This window comes from Lepidochelys kempii, chromosome 10, assembly GCF_965140265.1.
Source record: "Lepidochelys kempii isolate rLepKem1 chromosome 10, rLepKem1.hap2, whole genome shotgun sequence".
Taxonomy (NCBI): Eukaryota; Metazoa; Chordata; order Testudines; family Cheloniidae; genus Lepidochelys; species Lepidochelys kempii.
The window spans coordinates 19,973,343-19,995,121 of NC_133265.1; the positions used below are offsets into that span (position 1 = coordinate 19,973,343).

Genomic DNA, 21,779 nt, shown 5'->3' on the forward strand with positions numbered 1-21,779 from the left:
CTTTACACAAAACTAAAATGGTCCATTCACACCACAATCGAATGTTTAAATATTAACTTTTGACGGACTTAGTATAATTAAATATTTCTAAATCAGATTTCATACATCCTGTTCTTTCTTTAAGATATTAAAAACTAGTTGGAAGTTGTTTAACCCTTCCATGTCTACCATGACCCATATCCAAAAAAAAGGGCACAGAGTAGTACTTAATGTGTATATGTACTACGAGCCCCTACTATAATGGTTTTAGATGTGTTCTCTGTGGTGGCTGCTCCACGAAGGATATACACCTTAATAATACTGACAACTACTAAGGATTAAGTTGAAAACACTGGTTTCAGAGTAACAGCCGTGTTAGTCTGTATTCGCAAAAAGAAAAGGAGTACTTGTGGCACCTTAGAGACTAACCAATTTATTTGAGCATAAGCTTTCGTGAGCTACAGCTCACTTCTTCAGATGCATATCATGGAAACTGCAGCAGGCTTTATATATACACAGAGAATATGAAACAATACCTCCTCCTACCCCACTGTCCTGCTGGTAATAGCTTATCTAAAGTGATCATCAGGTGGGCCATTTCCAGCACAAATCCAGGTTTTCTCACCCTCCACCCCCCCCACACAAATTCACTCTCATAGCTCATCCAAACTGACCACTCTTCAAGTTTAAATCCAAGTTAAACCAGAACATCGGGGGGGGGGGGTAGGAAAAAACAAGAGGAAACAGGCAGCTGGTCAGTTTGGATGAGCTATTACCAGCAGGAGAGTGAGTTTGTGTGTGTATGGGGGTGGGGGGGATGTGAGAAAACCTGGATTTGTGCAGGAAATAGCCCAACTTGATTGTCATGCACATTGTGTAGAGTTGTCACTTTGGATGGGCTATCACCAGCAGGAGAGTGAATTTGTGTGGGGGGGTGGAGGGTGAGAAAACCTGGATTTGTGCTGGAAATGGCCCACCTGATGATCACTTTAGATAAGCTATTACCAGCAGGACAGTGGGGTAGGAGGAGGTATTGTTTCATATTCTCTGTGTATATATAAAGCCTGCTGCAGTTTCCACGATATGCATCTGAAGAAGTGAGCTGTAGCTCACGAAAGCTTATGCTCTAATAAATTGGTTAGTCTCTAAGGTGCCACAAGTACTCCTTTTCTTTTTGTTGAAAACACTGAGGTTCTGGAGTTTGTAATTTATTATTTTAATAGCACTGTAAAATAGGTAAAATATGCTGAAAAGATAATAGTCCTTCTTCTGAAGAGGTTACAATCAAAAGGCACATGTGGGTACAATATAAGGCAATACATTGCAGGACAAACAGACAAGAGGGTGATATAGCCAGAATGCTTCATGGAGATGACAGGTCTTCCAACGAAGAGGGAGATGCCTTACTAGGAGGAAGGCATTTCCAAGCAGAGGGAAGGGAAACCTAGTATGAAGTCAGAAGTGGAAAGACAATACCTAATTTGTCTTTTCCTCATCTTTCTCTCCAGACAACATAAATGCAAAGATGCCCACACAAAACTTACATCACTACAAAAATACTCACACCTTCTTGTCAACTGTTGGAAATGGGCCACCTTGATTGCACTGGCCTCATTAGCACTACAAAAGTAATTTTCCCTCCCTTGATATTCACCACTGTTGAGAATAGGCCACTTCTACCTTAATTGAATTGGCTCATTAGTACTGACGCCCCACTTGGTAAGGCAACTCCCATCTTTTCAGGTACTATAATATATGTTCTGCTTACTGTATTTTTCACTCCATGCATCTGATGAAGTGGGTTTTAGCCCATGAAAGCTTATGCCCAAATAAATTTGTCAGTCTCTAAGGTGCCACAAGGACTCCTCATTGGTTTTACACAAAACTTAGTTTCAAAGCCCATGTTCAAGATCCAAAGTATTTTATTAAGACCATTTGCTTTGAACCATCAGGCTGTCATTTTACCAATGATAATGACCAGAGTTGACGGTATTCTTGTTGTTCTAAAGTTTATCCAAAACATTTAATAAAAAAATCCCCACAGACATTGACAGTACATTGTTCCACCAGCCTCTCAACTGGAACAGGTGTGCTATCGTATTTGGTGGGAGAGCATTTAGGTTGATAGGTCTCATAATTTCAAGCTAATTTGACAAAATAGATGGATTCTTTTTTGCAGTACTGCTAAATAACCTACAGCAGTTGGATTCTTTATTACTACATCTGAGGAAAGTTAGTTTAGTACTATACTTATTCTGATTTTGTTTCTTGATAAATTAATTATTGTTTTTTCCTGTAAAATAAAAGGAGTACTTGTGGCACCTTAGAGACTAACCAATTTATTTGAGCGTAAGCTTTCTTGAGCTACAGCTCACTTCATCGGAATGCATCGGATGAAGTGAGCTGTAGCTCACGAAAGCTTATGCTCAGATAAATTGGTTAGTCTCTAAGGTGCCACAAGTACTCCTTTTCTTTTTGCGAATACAGACTAACACGGCTGCTACTCTGAAACCTGTTTTTTCTTGTGTAATTTAAGTATTTCCATACAGCTTTCAGATTATATTTGGATGGGTTGTTTAGATGCCATCCTGCTTAAATTGGTAAAGTCTGACACAGTGGGATTTCAAGAATGCAAGTAGGTGTAAATCTATGTCATTGTTAAATAATTTGTTGAGAATTATACCCGCTTGCATTCTTGAAATTTCTCTGTCAGACAGTACCAACTTTAGTGAAGATGGCATCTAAACCAACCCATCTACATATAATGGAATATAACAGAGAATGTATACTAAATATTATTTTAAAAGTCTATGGGGCTGATTAGTATTGCAACATGAGTGGCAATAAAAGATGTAAAAGCATCAAGAGAAAATGAAATCCTGCTGGATTTAGCAGGAGTTGGATCTGGCTTTAAATTAAACTTCTATACACTTCATTCACCACAGAAACTTTGAACAAAATAGGCTACACCACATCACCAAAATGAACCATTGCCCCAAAAATACAGAGCACTTTGCCATAATGAAAGGGGGGGAGTTCAGAGACAGGCATTATAGAATTCCAAAGACTAAAATCATGAAGGGGAAAAAGAAAAAAAAAAAACCACTGAAAAGGTCAAATGTGTACTCAAGCAGTGCAAAAATACAAAAGCAAAATCCTGAACTACAGGGAAGCCCAGTGTGGACTTCAACTTGGATTTCATAAAACACTTGTATATCAGCAGCTGGTTATACCTGCTTTGCAGAAAGATAATACATACAAAAGAAACCACAAAATTACACAGAAATTAAATAGCCTTTGGGGTACCAGAAAAAAAAAAGTTCTATTTTGAATTCTAAGATTTTCTAAAAAATGATAAAAATCAATGGCAGAGAGACCAAGAGAGAGTACTGGGGGGAGGGAGGAGAACAGTGCCAGTGCATCTGCTGGAAATTAAGGGGTAATCAATAAAAATGCACATCACATGGTGGAAGTATTAGACAAACAAAGGGAAAAGCGAGGATTTCCAACTTGCTATGCATGTTAAACAAGGGACCAATTTCATCCATGGGGCAACTCCATTTATTTACATCAGGCATAAATTCAATATGCTAGAGAAGGTGCTCTTTATAACAATCAGGAACAAGTTGATGACATTTTACCACCATATTAAAGAGGGACGGTTCAAGTGATTTTGCTGCTGCTAGAGGAGAGCCTCCCTTTCAAGGTATTGCTAAATCATCCCTGGCAGTTTGGATTTACCCGTAGGGTTCAAAAACAGTTGTGTAATACAAATGTTTTGCTTTAACAACACACTTAGAAAATAAACACTGTAAATAAAGGAGTCATGTTCCCACATAACCAAAAGCAGACTGATCTATTTAGATCTCAGCAAATCTAGGTTATTTATCCATACTGATTGAGTTGCTTTCACATTTTACACACACACACACACACACACCCAATCCTGCATGGAGAACCAAACAGAACTCTATATGCACACAGAGTCCCAGTGATTTCAACATTTCACAACATCCACTTTCACAGGTCCTTTTTACGTTTTTTAAAATCTCATTTTTATTGTGAGCCTAAGTACAGAGAGCATCCTTTTATCACTGAATATAAAGGGGTACAATTAAAAAGCAAAGATCATCCACTTCCTAGCAGTACCATGTTTATAAGGAAAAATATTGACACCCCATACAATTACAAAAAAAAAAAAAAGGCAGGGGGAGGCCAAAAATGAAAGTTTCCATGGTAGGGATAATCTATAGTTGCAAGTCCCCGCTTATATTTGTTCCAATAATATTCATCATTTTTATATATGATTTTACTAACAACCTTGAATCCAATCATAAGATCAGGGCCTGAGTAGGCAGACCCTCTACAGCAGGCGTTCTCAACTTTTTCTTTCTGAGGCCCCCCAAACATTCTATTAAGAACTCCACAGCCCACATATGCCACAATAACTGGTTTTCTGCATATAAAAGCCAGGGCCAGCATTAAGGGGTAGCAAGCAGGGCAATTGCCCAGGGCCCATGCCATAGGGGTCACCATGAAGCTAAGCTGTTCAGGGTCCCAGGCTTCAACCCCGTGCAGTGGGCCTTAGACTTGCTGGGGCCCAGAGTAGAAAGCCAAACACTGGTCATGCTTGGAGGCTGCCCTGAAACCTGCTCACAGCCCCCCAGGGGGCCCCAGACCCATGGTTGAGAACCACTGCTCTACAGCAGCAGTTCTCCAACTGTGGGTCAGGACCCCAAAGTTAGTACCAACCCCATTTTAATGGGGTCACCAGGGCTGACTTAGATTTGCTAGGGCCCAGGGTCGAAGCCCGGGGCCAAAGGGCTTCAGTTCTGGGTGGTAGGGCTCAGGTTCCAGGCAGTCCTGGGGCTTCGGTCCTGCCCACGGTGGTGGGGCTTGAGCTTTGCCCCATCCCTCCTGAGGCAGGGGGGCTCAGCTAGACTCCGGCTTTGGTCCCTCCTGGGGTCATGTAGTAATTTTTGTTGTCAGAAGAGAGTCATACTGCAATGAAGTTTGAGAACCAAGGCTCTACAGAGACACCAAAGACTATATATGTGGACAGACCCCCCAGGTAGAGAACATTAAAAAAAAAAAAGGTAACTGAGAAGACAAATTTCAGAGTTGCAGCCATGTTAGTCTGTATTCGCAAAAAGAAAAGGGAGTACTTGTGGCACCTTAGAGACTAACCAATTTATTGGAGAAGACAAAGTGAATAGTCAGTCACTAAAGGCATATAATCACCATGAGTAACATGATGCATATATAATCAAGTGTATTATTTAAAAATAAGACCTCCAGAACTTTTCCTCTCTGCATATGCTTGCCTCCACCCCAGAAAGGGCCTTCCCTTTCGCCTAGCTTTCTCTTCCTCCTCAAAGAGTAGCTAGGCTTCCCTCCCTTCCAGTTCCCCCACTGAACCCCGCAGAGGGTCCGCCCCCCGGAGAGGTCAGAAGGAAATAGATCGTTGTATATTTCTTTGTCAGCCAAAGCGATTAATGACAAACTCATATAATGCAGCCAAAACTTGGGGATTTATGCGAAGGGCGGGCTGGCTGGCTTCCTTCCCTTCCCTCCCTCACTCACAAACACAGAGGGCTAAATCCACCGCAACAAACACTCCTCCCACCTACCCAGACTCAAGGGCAGAAACCAGCTCCACCCCAGGCTCAGTGGACAACATCTCTCCGTCCCGCCTCAGAGAGCCACTTTCTGCCGTTCAAACCCCCCCACACTTCGGAACGCTCCAGCTGCACCCGATGAAGCGAGCTGTAGCTCAGGAAAGCTTATGCGCTCCAATAAATTGGTTAGTCTCTAAGGTGCCACAAGTCCTCCTGTTTCTTTTCACGCTCCCTGAGTGGCTCAGGGCTCAGGGCCAGAACGTTGAGACAAGCGCCATTTTCGCTCCGCCTCCCCGTTGCCGCTGAGCACGGTAGGCCTGCGCAGCGCGCCCGTTGCCCTAATCGTGACGTTTTCATCCGGGGCCTTTCACTCTCCTCCTAGTCCTCGCCCCTCAGCGGAGTAGTGGCCGTTGGAAGATGGCGACTATTGCCGATTTGAAAGCAGGTAATGGCTACCTGCAGGGAGCAGCTGTCCCCGGAGCGCCCGCGCTGTGCGGGAGCCCCTGCCCGCACCGGGGCGGCCTCTGGCGAGAGGCTGGCAGTGGGAGCCGTTGGGGGCAGCGTGTGCGCCTGGCTGGCGTTGCTGGGGAAATCCTTGGAGCCAGGGCCCAGGGAGGTCGAGCGGCGCCTCCTCAGCGAGCGCCGGGTGGCCCCGGTTTCGTAAGCGGAGATTCGCTCCCAGCCTGGCCCACTGGGGCTTCGCCCTGCCCCCGGTAGCACAGCGCTCTCTCCCGGCGGGGTGGGGCGGGGCGTTGCCACACGTGTGGACACAGCCCGCCGTCCACAGCCGCTGGAGGAGCTCTGTGGGCAGCGCCTGTGCTTGAATCGGCTTTCCTCGGCCCCAAGGGCCGACCTAGCCCTAGAGTAGACAAGGCCCCCGGGGTAGGTGATGAAGGCACTGCTGCGCCCCCTACCCGTAGTCTGTCTTCTCTCCGCTCTGTCTTGCAGAGAGTAGTTACCCCTTGTTATAAACACACCACCTCTTAGCAGTGAGGCTAACGCCAGCGTTGGGCAGGAAAAAGAGGGCAACCAAGTCTGCATTTATAATGGAGAGAAAAAAATAGGATAAAAGCTCCTCACCGTGTTTCCTTTATACATATAGAAACAAACAAGGGCATGGATCTAGTTCTCCCTCCCCCCCCCCCCCCCATCAAAATCTTTGAGTTAAAGGCTGCTTTTTTTCTATATAGAATCATAGACGATTAGGGGTGTAAGAGACCTCAGAAGGTCATCTAGTCCAACCCCCTTGCTCACCACCAACTAAATATAAAGAACATTGAGAAAAAACATCTAACATTTGAAGTTAAGCTTTGTAAAGATGGCACAATAGGTCATGTACTGTATTAAGGGCTTGATCAGGTGGGGGCCCCAGGGGCTATACTATTGGGTGCAAGAGACTGGCAAAGTCATCACAGGCATTGGGACCTAGCCTTAGACTCCAGGAGACACCATTATTATTTCATTAGGATCATCCACTGAGCTTGCCTGGATGGCCTCATACTCCTGAGCTGTAGCTCAGGAAAGCTTATGCTCAAATAAATTTGTTAGTCTCTAAGGTGCCACAAGTACTCCTTTTCTTTTTGCAAATATAGACTAACATGGCTGCTACTCTGAATCCTATTTTAGATTTTTTCTGCACCTATGTTATGATTGACTCAGTTCTTAAATTATGAATATTCAAGACTCCTCCCACCACAGAAACTTACTCATTTCATGGAAGGAGGGGAAAAAAAAAAACAATTGATCTGCCCAGTAATTACCAGCCCTTGCTTCTGGACAGTTTTGGGCACTTCACGTAAATGGCCTTGCTCTGTCTCTTTGCATCTGTACCCAGATGAGAAAATAACGGGTTTGTTTAAGGGCCTCCCTTTTGTCTCTAAACAAATAAAATACTTCAGTGCAAAAGACATGTGGGTCATATAAGCAAAAGTCTTGGATTGTTAGTTCTTTTGTTTTCTGGGGGTGGGCGGTGGGGAAGTTATGTGACAAGGGAAGAGGAGCAGAGTGTTTAACCAAAAAGGAGCAGCATTGGTGCAAAGCAGGACACTGAAGAAGGGACAACATTCTTCAGAATGCAACCTCTAGGGTGGATTTCAACACCTGGGAACTGGAGGAAAAAAGTTGCCATGGCTGCAAGTCATAAAAATACACTAATTGGGAATATTTTCAATAAATTTCTGTACCTCTGGCTAAAAATGAACACCTGCCAAATGTAAATAATGCAACAAAGATGCAAGGTCTGGTTGTCAACATGAAACCTTATGAAAAATGTTACTCAGAAGGCAATGACTTTGAAGGTGTGGACATTTCTGAACAATCTGGATCAACTGGTTAGTAAACTTATTTTTGCACCGTTTATATGGGCTGCCTACCATGTCTTACTGTGCTAATAAATAACTTAGATTGTCATAAGTTTATGTTTTAGGTAGATTACTTATTTTGAAAACAAATATTTTGAAATTCATAATTGGTATGTTTGTTTACTGCTGGATGTGATGGTTAGTACTTATTGGAAGCATCAGCTAGGGTCGGGGGGTGTCAGGCGCTTAATACAGAAGGGAAATGTTTTACGAACCCTAGGCCCTCCCACCACACTAGATGCCAGTCCAGTGCCCTATGAGGTCTGGCACCCAGGAGTGTCTTACAGCTGCCCTCCCGGGGCCACTTCCTACCTTCCCTCTATTGATCAAGTTTTCGAGTCTGTACCAAAAAGGTAATAGAAAAAAAAAGGTACTAGGTGCACCTTCAGTCTCTCAGGGCCCAGCAGGTAGGCTCCCCGTTACCAAGAAAAGGCTGCTACACCATCCCTCCTCATGAGTTTCCAGGGCAGCTTCCTTTCCCTGTCTTGTCAGGCCCCTTTCTGAGTTGCCTGGCTTCCTTTTAAGCTTCTCCATCTGGAGCATTATCTACAGGTGTTCCTGAGCAGGGTCATCTAAGGTCAGAGTAGCTCTTTAATGCCTTCATTTTTAGTGCAGTGTTTATATTCCCCTCTCACACTGGACTTCTGAAATGGTTTATCATTCAGTATAATCAAACATCCTATGTGAAGATTTCCTTAGGCATTTGTGAATTTGAAAAAAATTCAAGCTGTTTGGTATGTTACAGATAAGGGTTTAAATAGATTTAGAGTATTTGATTTAATCATTTTCCTTTAAATATGATTTATTCTAAACCTAGTTTTATAAACAGTTGTACAAACAGCTGCAATAGGAAGACTTTCATTTACAATCTTTTTTTAAGCAGTGCACTGAGTAATAGTGAGTGAGTGACTTTTTTTACCGTTTTGTTTCAGGGTCCACTTTAGATATAAGGAGTTATGAAGGTCCATCATCTGCAATGTCTACAACTTCAGAGTCATCTGCTGGCACCTCTAGTAGTGCTATAACTAAACATACGGGCAGTAAATACCTGTATCGACAAAAAGACTCCTTCCAGTAAAGCCATGAATAAATTCATAAATCAGGGCCAGCAAATAAAAGACTCCATAGATGAAATGATTGCTCAGTTCATTTATGCAACAAATTAGCCCTTCCATCTTGTTCAGACCGACCATTTCATCGACATGACCAGGCTACATGCCACCAGGCGGAGCAGACATTGCTGGAAGGTTGCTGCATACAGTGTATCAGAAGGAAATTGAACAGTGTGCAAAAAGCATTGATAGGAAATTTGTTAACCTAAGTCTTGATGAGTGGAGCAATATACACAGTATGCCGTAACATGTGTTTGTGTGGCAACAGAAGATGGTGATGTCTATCTTACAGAAACAGTCAATACATCAGGAAATGCTCATATAGCAGAATACTCAAAAGTAGCAGCAGTAAAAGCTGTAACAAAACAGCAAAAATTCAAGTGTGAAGTATATAACTTGGTCACAGACAGTGATGCAGATGTAGTAAAGATGAGAAGAAATCTAGAAGATAAGGAAGGGAGCTTGTAAACTGTGTAACATGGCTGAAAAGCTCATTTGCTTCACTGAAAAGATCAGGAGGATCCAAGCTAATTCTCCCCTAAGATGTAAGATGGAATTCAGTGGTTGACTGTTTTGAGCTATTTATTAAGTACTGGCCTATTCTGATGACGTTTTATGAAGAAAATAATGGCAAAAATGGATGGAACTATTATACCTAAAGTAGTCAACATCGGACTAAAGAGGAATGTAGAAGATATGCTGAAAGTACTGAAACCTATTTTCATAACCTTGGACAAATTGCAGCAGAAAGATTTCTTCTTCATCAGCAATACAGTAGCAATGTGGAAAGAATTCAGACATTGAAGAAATGCCAACAACAAAGTTAAATTGCAGGCCATAAACTAGCAGAAGGATAAAGCACCTATGCTACCTCATTTCCTTGCCAATATTCTCAACCCAAACTATGACAGTAGATGCTTAATTGCTGAAAAAGAATATATAGCTATGACATGGGGATCTAATAATCACCCAATCATTCTAACCATAATACATTTCAGGGCTGTTTGCTGCTGTTTTAAAGATAGCCATGCTACTGAACTGGTGGAAATCATAGCTAATCACCTGAAACAGAGCTTATTGAAGTATTAAACCAGCTTTTGACCACAGTAGTCTCTATTGCAGGCACAGAAAATATATTTTCTTCATCTGGACTAATTCATTCAAGGTTGAAAAATTGATTGGGAGTTAAAAAAAGCAGGAAAAAGGCTTGTCTTTTACAGTCTGTGAATAGAGATGAGGAGGGAGGGGTGAGATCTAACAGTTTTAAGTTTGAAGGACAGCCTAAGTAACTTAAAAGGTCTCATTTTCAGGAGACTTAGGCAATTAGGACTTTAAGCTCCAGTCGCTTTCACTTAGGCATATTGGAAAATTTTCCCAAAGCTGACCCAAAATCAGTTTCAGTCACTGACTACAGTTAATACCTGTTTCTTTCATAAATGATTGAGTTGTAAAATGTGAAACATGTTTTGATGAGAACATATCCAAAAACATTTAAGGTTTTAATAAAAAAATAAATTTTATATGCTGTTGTGTAACTCTAGTTTCCAATCTAATGCAGCTTGAGCAAAAAGTTATCTAGTAAATGAGCAAGATATTCACCATTTTCTAACATTCTATAAATGTACAATTAAGAATCTGAAAATTAAGCTATAATTGCAGAAATGTATTATAGTGTACCTTCTTAAGTGACAAAAAGATGTAGCAAATCTAGTGTATAGACTATTTAGTTGTAAATCAACATTTTAATTTTTATATGAACCAGTGAGAGTGCACCTTTCTTTAGAAAAATAAAGGAAGTACAAAAAGTTTATTAAAATTGATTTAAATCAAGGCCTTCCACATGGTGATTTAAATAGCTGAAAAAGTAGTATCTAGACTTCATGTTGCAGAGAACGGTTTGGAAACACGGATTCTAGTGACCCCAGAAGGCAAATAAATAGACATCATTAAAATATTTCTCAAAATTCATTATTGTTTACCAACATCATGATTAGTTTTGGGCCCTGACTCATGATTTTTGAACACTTGGTTGGCAGCACAATACATAGTATGTATTGCTGACCAGCCAATAGGTAATACCCAAATCAGATACAATGCGAGTATACTCTGGTCTTTCCTATACTAGGGTTTTGAAATAATTTCTTACTGGTTTTAGCAACATGGGAACCTTCATAGAATCATAGAATAACAGAGTTGGAAGGGACCTCTGGAGGCCATCTAGTCCAACCCCCTGCCCAGAGCAGGACCAATCCCAACTAAATCATCCCAGCCAGGGCTTTGTCAAGCCTGACCTTAAAAACTTCTAAGGAAGGGGATTCCACCACCTCCCTAGGTAACGCATTCCAGTGTTTCACCACCCTCCTAGTGAAAAAGTTTTTCCTAATATCCAACCTAAACCTCCCCCACTGCAACTTGAGACCATTACTCCTTGTCCTGTCATCTGCTATCACTGAGAATAGTCTAGATCCATCCTCTTTGGATCCACCTTTCAGGTGGATAAAAGCAGCTATCAAATCCCCCCTCATTCTTCTCTACTGTAGTCTAAACAATCCCAGTTCCCTCAGCCTCTCCTCATAACTCATGTGTTCCAGTCCCCTAATCATTTTTGTTGCCCTTCGCTGGACTCTCGTATACTTGAGCTCCCAGTGGCTGATATTGTTTGTAATTTCATGTTATCGAGCTTTGCTCAGAGATGGTCTCTAATCTGTGCTTAAAAAGCTAGCCGCCTTGTCCATGCTTCAGATCCCATGCATTTCTCTTCATAATTAATAATCCTTAACCACCATTCCAAATAGTTTGGACAACTGACTTTTTTTAAATGATTGAGTTACATAAAATGACTGATTCTGGGGGTTAGTATTGAATCATAAGTTTATGACTATATGCAGTAATAGAAATTCTTTTTTATGTATTTAATAGTACTAAAGGACACGTTGGAAAAGAGAGGTGCACTGGGACAAATAAAAGCAAGAATCAGAGCTGAAGTTTTTAATGCGTTGGATGACCAAAGTGAACCACGGCCACCACTGTCTCATGAAAATCTTCTAATCAATGAGCTAATTCGTGAATACTTGGAATACAATAAATATAAATACACTGCATCTGTTCTAACAGCAGGTATCGGGTTGGCTTACTGACTTCAACTGCTTTAGTTACAATCTCTATTTTAATGTATAATAGGTGGATTAGCTCAATAAATCTGATCGTATTACATAATGATGACATAAGTCAGAAAATCTTCAGGGTTATGTGTGTACCCTTTCCCTTTCTCACCCCCCCCCTTCCCCTCAGCTTGTCTTTTGAAGGTTAATGAAGATAAATAAAGTGTAAGCGTCTCTCTTTTCCCTCAGACATCAGGCTAAATAATGGCATTAGTCTCTGAGAAGTGTCTATTTCCCAGGCTCCTTATCATAAGGTAAATCCTTTGATGTAGCAACTGATGCACAGGAGAGGATGGCTTTTTAAGGCAAAAATTAACAGTCTGCAATAGCAGGTGGAGAAACATTCTTGCCAGTTAAGCCCAATCCCATGTGACACACATATAGTATATGGAATGCAAACTGCCACCACTGAAATGTCCAAATATTTTCTGAAATGGAAATCAGAGTAGCAGCCATGTTAGTCTGTGTCCACAAAAAGAACAGGAATACTTGTGGCACCTTAGAGACTAACAAATTTATTAGAGCATAAGCTTTCGGGGGCTACAGCCCACTTCATCGGTTGCATAGAATGAAACATATAGTAAGGAGAGAGGGAGACACACACACACACAGAAGGTGGAAGTTGCCGTACAAACTGTGAGAGGCTAATTAGTTAAGATGAGCTATTATCAGCAGGAGAAAAAACTTTTGTAGTGATAATCAAGATTGCCCATTTAGACAGTTGACAAGAAGGTGTGAGTATACTGAACATGGGGAAATAGATTAAATATGTGTAATAACCCAGCCACTCCCAGTCTCTATTCAAATCCAAGTTAATGGTATCCAGTTTGCATATTAATCCAAGCTCAGCAATTTCTCGTTGGAGTCTGTTTTTGAAGCTTTTCTGTTGCAAAATTTCCACCCTTACGTCTTTTACTGAGTGGCCAGAGAGGTTGAAGTGTTCTCCTACCGGTTTTTGAATGTTATGATTCCGGATAAAGGAAAGGAGTACTTGTGGCACCTTAGAGACTAACCAATTTATTTGAGCATGAGCTTTCGTGAGCTACAGGTATTGTTTCATGGTCTCTGTGTATATAATGTCTTCTGCAGTTTCCACGGTATGCATCCGATGAAGTGAGCTGTAGCTCACGAAAGCTCATGCTCAAATAAATTGGTTAGTCTCTAAGGTGCCACAAGTACTCCTTTTCTTTTTGCGCATACAGACTGACATGGCTGTTACTCTGAAACCAGTGATTCCGGATGTCAGATTTGTGTCCATTTATTCTTTTGCGTAGAGACTGTCTGGTTGGCCAGTGTACATGGCAGAGGGGCATTCTGGCACATGATGGCATATATCACATTGGTAGATGTGTAGGTGAACGAGCTCCTGATGATGTGACTAATGTGATTAGGTCCTATGATGGTGTCCCCTGAATAAATATGTGGGCGGAGTTGGCATTGGGCTTTGTTGCAAGGATAGATTCCTGGGTTAATGTTTTTGTTGTGTGGTTGCTGGAGAGTATTTGCTTCAGGTTGGGGGGCTGTCTGTAAGCGAGGACTGGTCTGTCTCCCAAGATCTGTGAGAGTGAGGGATCATTTTTCAGGATAGGTTGTAGATCTTTGATGATGCGCTGGAGAGGTTTTAGTTGGGGGCTGAAGGTGACAGCTAGTGGCGTTCCGTTATTTTCTTTGTTGGGCTTGTCCTGTAGTAGGTGACTTCTGGGTACTCTTCTGGCTCTGTCAATCTGTTTCTTCACTTCAGCAGGTGGGTATTATAGTTTTAAGAATGCTTGACAGAGATCTTGTAGGTGTTTGTCTCTGTCTGAGGGGTTGGAGCAAATGCAGTTGTATCTTAGAGCTTGGCTGTAGACAATGGATCGTGTGGTGTGTCCTGGATGGAAGCTGGAGGCATGTAGGTCAGTATAGCGGTCAGTAGGTTTCCAGTATAGGGTGGTGTTTATGTGACCATCGCTTTTTAGCACAGTCGTGTCCAGGAAGTGGATCTCTCATGTGGACTGGTCCAGGCTGAGGTTGATGGTGGGATGGAAATTGTTGAAATCATGGTGGAATTCCTCCAGACTGGGAGTGGCTGGGTCATTACACATATTGAATCTATTTCCCCATATTAAGTATCCTCACACCTTCTTGTCAACTGTCTAAATGGGCCATCTTGATTATCACTACAAAAGTTTTTTTCTCCTGCTGATAATAGCTCATCTTAATTAATTAGCATCTTACAGAGAAGGTGGAAGTTGCCATACAAACTGTATGGGGGTGGGGGTGGGGGTGTGTATCTATATATAAAAAATATCTTCTTACTATACGTTCCATTCTACGCATGTGATGAAGTGGGCTGTAGCCCACAAAAACTTATGCTCCAATAAATTTGTTAGTCTCTAAGGTGCCACAAGTACTCTTGTTTTTTTTAAATGAGAATGAGTATTTTAAAGCTTACAGTCCCATTTATATTTCCATTTCCCATCAAGTCAAGTGCCAAGTGGAAATATAAATGAAGGATGAAAATTCAGGTGTCAACAAATGATTCCAAACTATATTAGCACTCCAAATGAGGTGGAGGACGGTCTTATGTCTTGGAGTACTATGAATACACTATCTAATTGCACCCAAGGCTTGGTTAGCGGATACTCAGTAAAACGTAGGATTGAGGGTAAAAAGGAGTAATCCGGTGTTTGAACAACTACACCTATGCTTTAATGCTATTGGTTATATTTCAAATATTAGAATGATAGTTATATTATTTAATTGCACTGTTCATAAAATAAAACTGTCCTACATATTTATACATATTTGAAATTGGTATTATTGCTGCTGTTGCCTGTTTGAAATGTAGTATGAAAAAGACATGTAACATGCTCCAATTGTGCTGAGCAATAATATTTAAACTGGAAAGATGCAATCATTAGATTGAAAATAGTTGAGTGAAGCAATATGAAAGATGTTCAAGTAAGGAGCTAATGTAAACAAAAAAAAAAACCGAACAAAACAAAGATTAGCAAACTTTTAGTTTAGTTATTTAAGAACTTTGGGAAAATGTTTAAAATATTTTACTTCTCAGAATCTGGTCAACCTGAAGTACCATTGGATAGACAATTTCTTGTCCATGAGCTGAATATAATGGAAGATCCAAATAGAAGATCAGTGTAAGTAGCTTTGAAATCACAGTGCACTGTATTCAATATTTGCGCCACATTTTCTATGCCTGCTGTAATACTTGTTTAAGACCCATGTAAATGCTATTTACAGTCTTAAGTCTTGGGGAACGTGCAAATTTTCTTTGGAGGAACTGACCTGCTCCAAGGGTGTAATTCTGCTTTGCACAAGCATGTTACCAATTTATGTAGTAACTTATACACAGTTAGCATCTGAAATACATATGCTGAACTGTTCTACCTGGTTTGTGAAAGTCTCCAAACTGCGCATTAGGACCACAAAATGCAAGCCTCAGACGCTACTCTTTAGAGATCTGTTCGCTGTGATTTTCCGCACATCTTTCAACTGACTCCAAAGTCAGTTGTAAAATTGTGCTTTGAGATGTCCATGTGAATTTGTGTGGTGCTCTTTGGCATGACATTCATAAACCAATGAAATGATTACCAATACAGAAACAGTTACTAATTTTGACAAATATGAATAAAGAATCAAAGGATAATTTTTTACTTACCCTGATTTAGGACATCCTGTATGAGGGAAGATGATCAAATAGGATTGCTTTTTACAAAATTAGAGGAATGTGTTTTAGGTTTATTTGTTTACAAACAGAAGGAAAAAGAGCATTAGCTGTGACAGTTTTAAGCTAAATAATTTTGAGACAGGAATTATAAACCTTGAGTTAAAAACACAATGTTTGGGAAATAGTTATGCTGAAGAGTGAAGACATCTGTCTGTCTACATTCTGGGAACCAATACTGAGGACTAAATGGCCTTTTCTTGTTCCCAGACTCTTTATGTTCTTTGAAATTAAAAAAAGAGGGAAGGGGGGATTCTTATGCTCAGCACTTTACATTCTGTGTACACTATTTTTTTTTTCTCTTAATAGCCCTCTCTTGTATGGAATTATAGCTCATTTTTTACATGGTAGTAAAGGAGACATCCATGATACGTTTCCAAAAGGATCTTCACTGCAGTTTCCAGGACAGAACCTCAGCAAACTACCTAATGAAAGAAATCGAAAGGGTGTGTATGTCTTAATCTCCAGCTTGGTTTCCCTCAGGAGTTTTTAGGTCCTACAAGAAGAGCCAGCACTGTGCCCTCTGCCCACCACTGACTCTGCTCTGATCTGTTCTCATGCTTCAAAAGGGCGTAGTTTAGCACAATTATTAGAGAGAGTTCTCCATTCCAGATAATCTGGTATTGTCAAGTAGAACTTGACCACTATTCCCCCCACCTCCCATGCCCTGTTTTGAGCTTGACATGGAGGTTTTATAGAACAAAGATGCTAACAGTTGGGAACAGTCATTGCCATAGATCCATAGGTGTTTTGCATGTAAAAGTGAATTCACAAGCTAGATCTCTATAGTCAAAAGTTTGCCTAGTCCATATTAAGTTATTTCTCTAGTTGATTTATACGCATGTATGAAGTTATCAAGAACATGAAAGTGGAACACATCGGAATGCAAAATAAAATTCACTTGGTGTATAACCTCTTCTATGCAAAGAATGCATAAAGGCTGAGATTTGTTTTTCCAGTTTTTCTTGTGGTGATTGTTTTTGATAGAACTATTAATATTTTCAAAACTTGTTGGCTAATCATATTAAGATCCAGGGCTGCAGCATATATCCTGCTACAAAGTGCTACATTAATACTAGATGTAGCTATATGTACATGAAAGAAATCTTTGCTCATACATCTTTGCTAATTTTATGAAGCAAGAGTCCTTCACTTCTGAAAGTGTCTAATGGATCTCTTTTAAAAATGAAGTATTCGTACACATTACCTTGTAACATCTAGGTAGGAGAAAAACATACATTTCTGACTTACCAAGACCAAACACACTGGAAAGCAGATGTGAAAACTGTTCACAGATCTTGTTTTTGCCATCAAATGTCTTGATAGTTAGAATTTTCATCTGAAATGGGAATGAATGTTATCTAGAAAACAGACATTTTTAAAATTGCACACAGTGAAGTTAAATATACAGCCTTATTTTAAGTATTAGGTAGCTAATATAACGCCAATATTTGAAAAGGGCTCTAGAGGTGATCCTGGCAATTACAGACCAGTAAGTCTAAAGTCAGTACCGGGCAAATTAGTTGAAACAATAGTAAAGAATAAAATTGTCAGACACATAGAAGAACGAAAAGGAATCCAGTTAAAAGAAAAGGAGTACTTGTGGCACCTTAGAGACTAACAAATTTATCTGAGCATAAGCTGTAGCTCACGAAAGCTTATGCTCAAATAAATTTGTTAGTCTCTAAGGTACTACAGGTACTCCTTTTCTTTTTGTGAATACAGACTAACACGGCTGCTACTCTGAAACATAGAAGAACATAAATTGTTGTGCAAAAGTCAACATGGTTCCTGTAAAGAGAGATCATGTCTTACTAATCTATTAGAGTTCTTTGAGGGGGTCAACAAACATGTGGACAAGGGAGATCCAGTGGACATAGTGCACTTAGATTTCCAGAAAGCCTTTAACAAGGTCCCTCACTAAAGGCTCTTACGTAAATTAAGTTGTCATGGGATAAGAGGGAAGATCCTTTCATGGACTGAGACCTGGCTAAAAGACAGGGAACAAAGGGTAGGAATAAATGGTAAATTTTCAGAATGGAGAGAGGTAACTAGTGGTATTCCCCAAGGGTCAGTTCTAGGACCAATCCTATTCAACTTATTCATAAATGATCTGGAGAAAGGGGTAAACAGTGAGGTGGCAAAGTTTGCAGATGATACTAAACTGCTCAAGATAGTTAAGACCAAAGCAGACTGTGAAGAACTCCAAAAAGATGTCACAAAACTAAGTGATTGGGCAACAAAATGGCAAATGAAATGTAATGTGGATAAATGTAAAGTAATGCACACTGGAAAAAATAACCCCAACTATACATACAATATGATGGGGGCTAATTTAGTGACAACTAATCAGGAGAAAGCTCTTGGAGTCATCGTGGATAGTTCTCTGAAGATGTCCACTCAGTGTGCAGCGGCAGTCAAAAAAGAAAATGAGATGTTTGGAATCATTAAAAAAGGGATAACGAATGAGAGGGAGAATATCTTATTGCCCTTATATAAATCCATGGTACGCCCTTTCTTGAATACTGCGTACAGATGTGGTCTCCTCATCTTAAAAAAGATATACTGGCATTACAAAAGGTTCAGATAAGGGCAACTAAAATAATTAGGGCTTTGGAACGGGTCCCATATGAGGAGAGATTAAAGAGGCTAGGACTTTTCAGCTTGGAAAAGAGGAGACTAAGGGGGGATATGAAAGAGGTATATAAAATCAGGAGTGATGTGGAGAAAGTGAATAAGGAAAAGTTATTTACTTGTTGCCATAATATAAGAACTAGGGGCCACCAAATCAAATTAATGGGTAGTAGGTTTAAAACAAATAAAAGGAAGTTCTTCTTCACTCAGCGCACAGTCAATCTGTGGAACTCCTTGCCTGAAGAGGTTATGAAGGCTAGGACTATAACGGGGTTTAGAAGAGAACTGGATAAATTCATGGAGGTTAAGTCCATTAGTGGCTATTAGCCAGGATGGGTAAGGAATGGTGTGCCTAGCCTCTGTTTGTCAGTGAGTGGAGATGGATGGCAGGAGAGAGATCACTAGATCATTACCTGTTAGGTGCCCCAGAGGGAGCGAACCTGGCATTGGCCACTGTCAGTAGACAGGATACTGAGCTGGATGGACCTTTGGTCTGACCCAGTATGGCCTTTCTTATGTTAAGTATTGCTGAGCATGCTGCGGTTTCTATTGTCTTCAGTGATAGCTGCAAGTAGCCAGGACAACTGAAACACACGTTACGTTTTTTTTTACTGCCTATGAAAATTTTAAGAAAGTTACAAACGCTTGAACCTCATTAACAAGAGACAGATGAGTTATTCTGGTTGGTAGATAGTAGGAAAAGAGTTATGTACAATTTTTCCTGTAGTTTTAGAAGTCAGGATTTGCTGACGCTGAAGATTACCAGTGTTACTAATTTTGCATTGAGAATCAGTAAATCCCAACTCCCAGTGCCAAAATGTCACCCACAACCTTTTTCCAATTTTGCTTCTGAGGAAAAGGCCCCAATTCCACTTTGTCACACAACTATAAATCTGGAATAGTTCTACTAGCATCAGTTGAATTACTTCAAGTTTACGCTGGAATAAGTAGGAGCAAAATTTATCCCAAACTCTCAAAGGGTTGGGGGTACAGACACATGAATATATATTTTTATGCAAAGACATTACTTGTATGTTCTGATCAAAATATTTCCAGTAGAAAGTTCTCATTAGTTCAGGCATCTTTCTTTAAGTTTAATTTACTCCTTTAGGCCTAAACACCCAATTCCCTCTAAGGGCCTGATCCAAAGCCCATTGAGATCAGTGGGAGTTTTTCCCCTGACTTCAGTCATCTTTAGATCAGGCCATAACTGATCGTGCCATGTTATACTGTAATATCACAGTATTTACTTTCCTGTTTGTTTCTAGCCACTTTGGCCAGGTCCACACAGGTATTTAATCTCCTAACTTTCACTGAAATCAGTGGAAGTTGAGGCCTAAACACTTGTGGATCTGAGCCTTTCTGTCCACCTGCTACTGATTCTGACTAGATACAGTGTATTTTCCCCCTTAGTGTTTTATGCACAAGGGAGTGAAAGGGACAGTTGTTCCCTGATTTTTTTCCTTGGATAAGCCACTCTGCCATGTTTTATTTCACTTATGTGTTCGTTGAGATTTGATACTTTCCCTTAATTGTAAATCCTGAAAATCCTACTGAAGATTGAAATGTTTTATTCTCTTACATTATCTACAGATAAAAAACATTGTATACAGGCTGTATTTTTATATATAGATTTATTTCTCATGTAGGGGTGTCAAAATGGGAGGCAGTGACAGTTAGTTTCCTTTCTGCCACAAGAGTGTGCTAAAGCAGCAACACTCAGTACAGAAGCTGGGCTTCTCAATAAGTAACTAGTTTCTATTTTAGTTACATCTCTTTCTGTGCAGTATTATCTCTAAGTGTTTACGTTCAGTGTTGTGCTGGTTAGTTTAAACAACTCTGACTTTAGTCATCAGTCTTGCCCTTGACTCTGGTCCAGAGCTCCTATGCAGAGCTCATTGATTTCAGTGAGACTCCACACCAGGAGTCAATTACAGGATGGGGTATTAGTAGTTAGACATTACTACCTCTTTATGTAGGAATGATAACTGTAGAAGAATATCTTAACATTTTCATAGAAGAAGCTTTAGTCTTTAGCTTTAGCCTGTTTGTATTGTGAAGAAGCTGATGTGCAAAACGCAGCTGAGGAGCCCACAAAAAGCAATTGTTTTAAGATACCAGATGTCTGATTAATTCTTCAGTAAGTCTTACCATGAAGAAGCAAAATCAGTCCAGTAGAATAAATAAGTCATCTTGAGAAAACAAATATTTCAGCATTCTGGAATCTGTTTTCCCTTTCTGTATAAATAGAACTCTTAATGAGTCATATATGCTAAACAATGGAAGAGCAGACCTTTATTTTTCATGTTAGAAATGTTGTTCTTCATGTTGTCCTGTGAGTGTTCTAGTATACTTTTGAGCATGATACATCATGATGGGGGTCCTGCTATATACTGTAATTTACAGTATGTTACAATATATAAATCCAGTACGTTCAATATGTACAAGTTGAAGGTGCGTCTGAGAACTGTAAGAAGACCGAAAGCTCATTCTATTAATACTTATTCAAAAAGTTATAGCTGTATAGACAAATTTATGGTGCATAACTGCTAATGCAAAAACTGACATGGATGAGCTTCCTAGGCTCGTCCGGTCTTAAAATGTTCTGTGTACTGAGGTTCAGATTACTAAATTTTGTTGACAATGACATTTACATAGAAATGTCTCCCCTGACTCTGCAGATGCATAAATACTTATACTACATCTTTTATTAATTTTCAGATTCAATTCCAGAACCAGGGAGGATGGCCGGCATTAGCATTGAAGATCCCCTAATTTTACAGGGTGTAAACAGATGACAATTCAGTGTTTTGTCCATTTTTCATTTAAACAATGAAGACTGGATCCTGCAAACCCTTATTCACATGAATAGTTCTTGCTTACGTAAGTTGTCCCTTTGGCTTTGGTGGGACTTCTTGAATGAGTAAAGGCTACTCATAAATCAGACTCTGTAGGATGAGGCCCACAATAATTGCTGGAAGAGCAAAGTTAGCTCAGGGCCTGTTCCTGCTATGCAAGAAGGGGCCCAAAATGTTTTCATCTACAAAAATAAGAATTTTCAGGAGTATTTATTCTATTCCAGAACTCACTATTTAACTCAATCTTTACTCTCATTACTTTACACTACTTTTTCTGCACCTGTGAAATTACTATTACTGTACATGTGAATAAAAGCTAACTTCATTTTC

General features: G+C 40.2%; 1 protein-coding gene across 3 annotated transcripts; it reads left to right on the forward strand.

Annotated features, from left to right (window-relative positions):
- The first annotated feature begins 5,934 nt into the window (after positions 1-5,934).
- Positions 5,935-21,779, forward strand: CEP20 (centrosomal protein 20). Of its 3 annotated transcripts, XM_073362338.1 has the most exons (6): positions 7,302-7,927; positions 8,890-9,979; positions 11,989-12,186; positions 15,286-15,370; positions 16,267-16,403; positions 21,313-21,779. In XM_073362338.1, the coding sequence occupies exons 2-6, from the start codon at positions 9,934-9,936 to the stop codon at positions 21,387-21,389; spliced, it is 543 nt and encodes a 180-aa protein (XP_073218439.1). In that variant the 5' UTR covers positions 7,302-7,927; positions 8,890-9,933; the 3' UTR covers positions 21,390-21,779. The 3 variants fall into 3 exon arrangements, with proteins under 3 accessions (XP_073218440.1, XP_073218438.1, XP_073218439.1); XM_073362339.1 differs by lacking the exons at positions 7,302-7,927; positions 8,890-9,979 and adding an exon at positions 5,935-6,042; XM_073362337.1 differs by lacking the exon at positions 8,890-9,979 and having other exon boundaries at positions 7,298-7,927.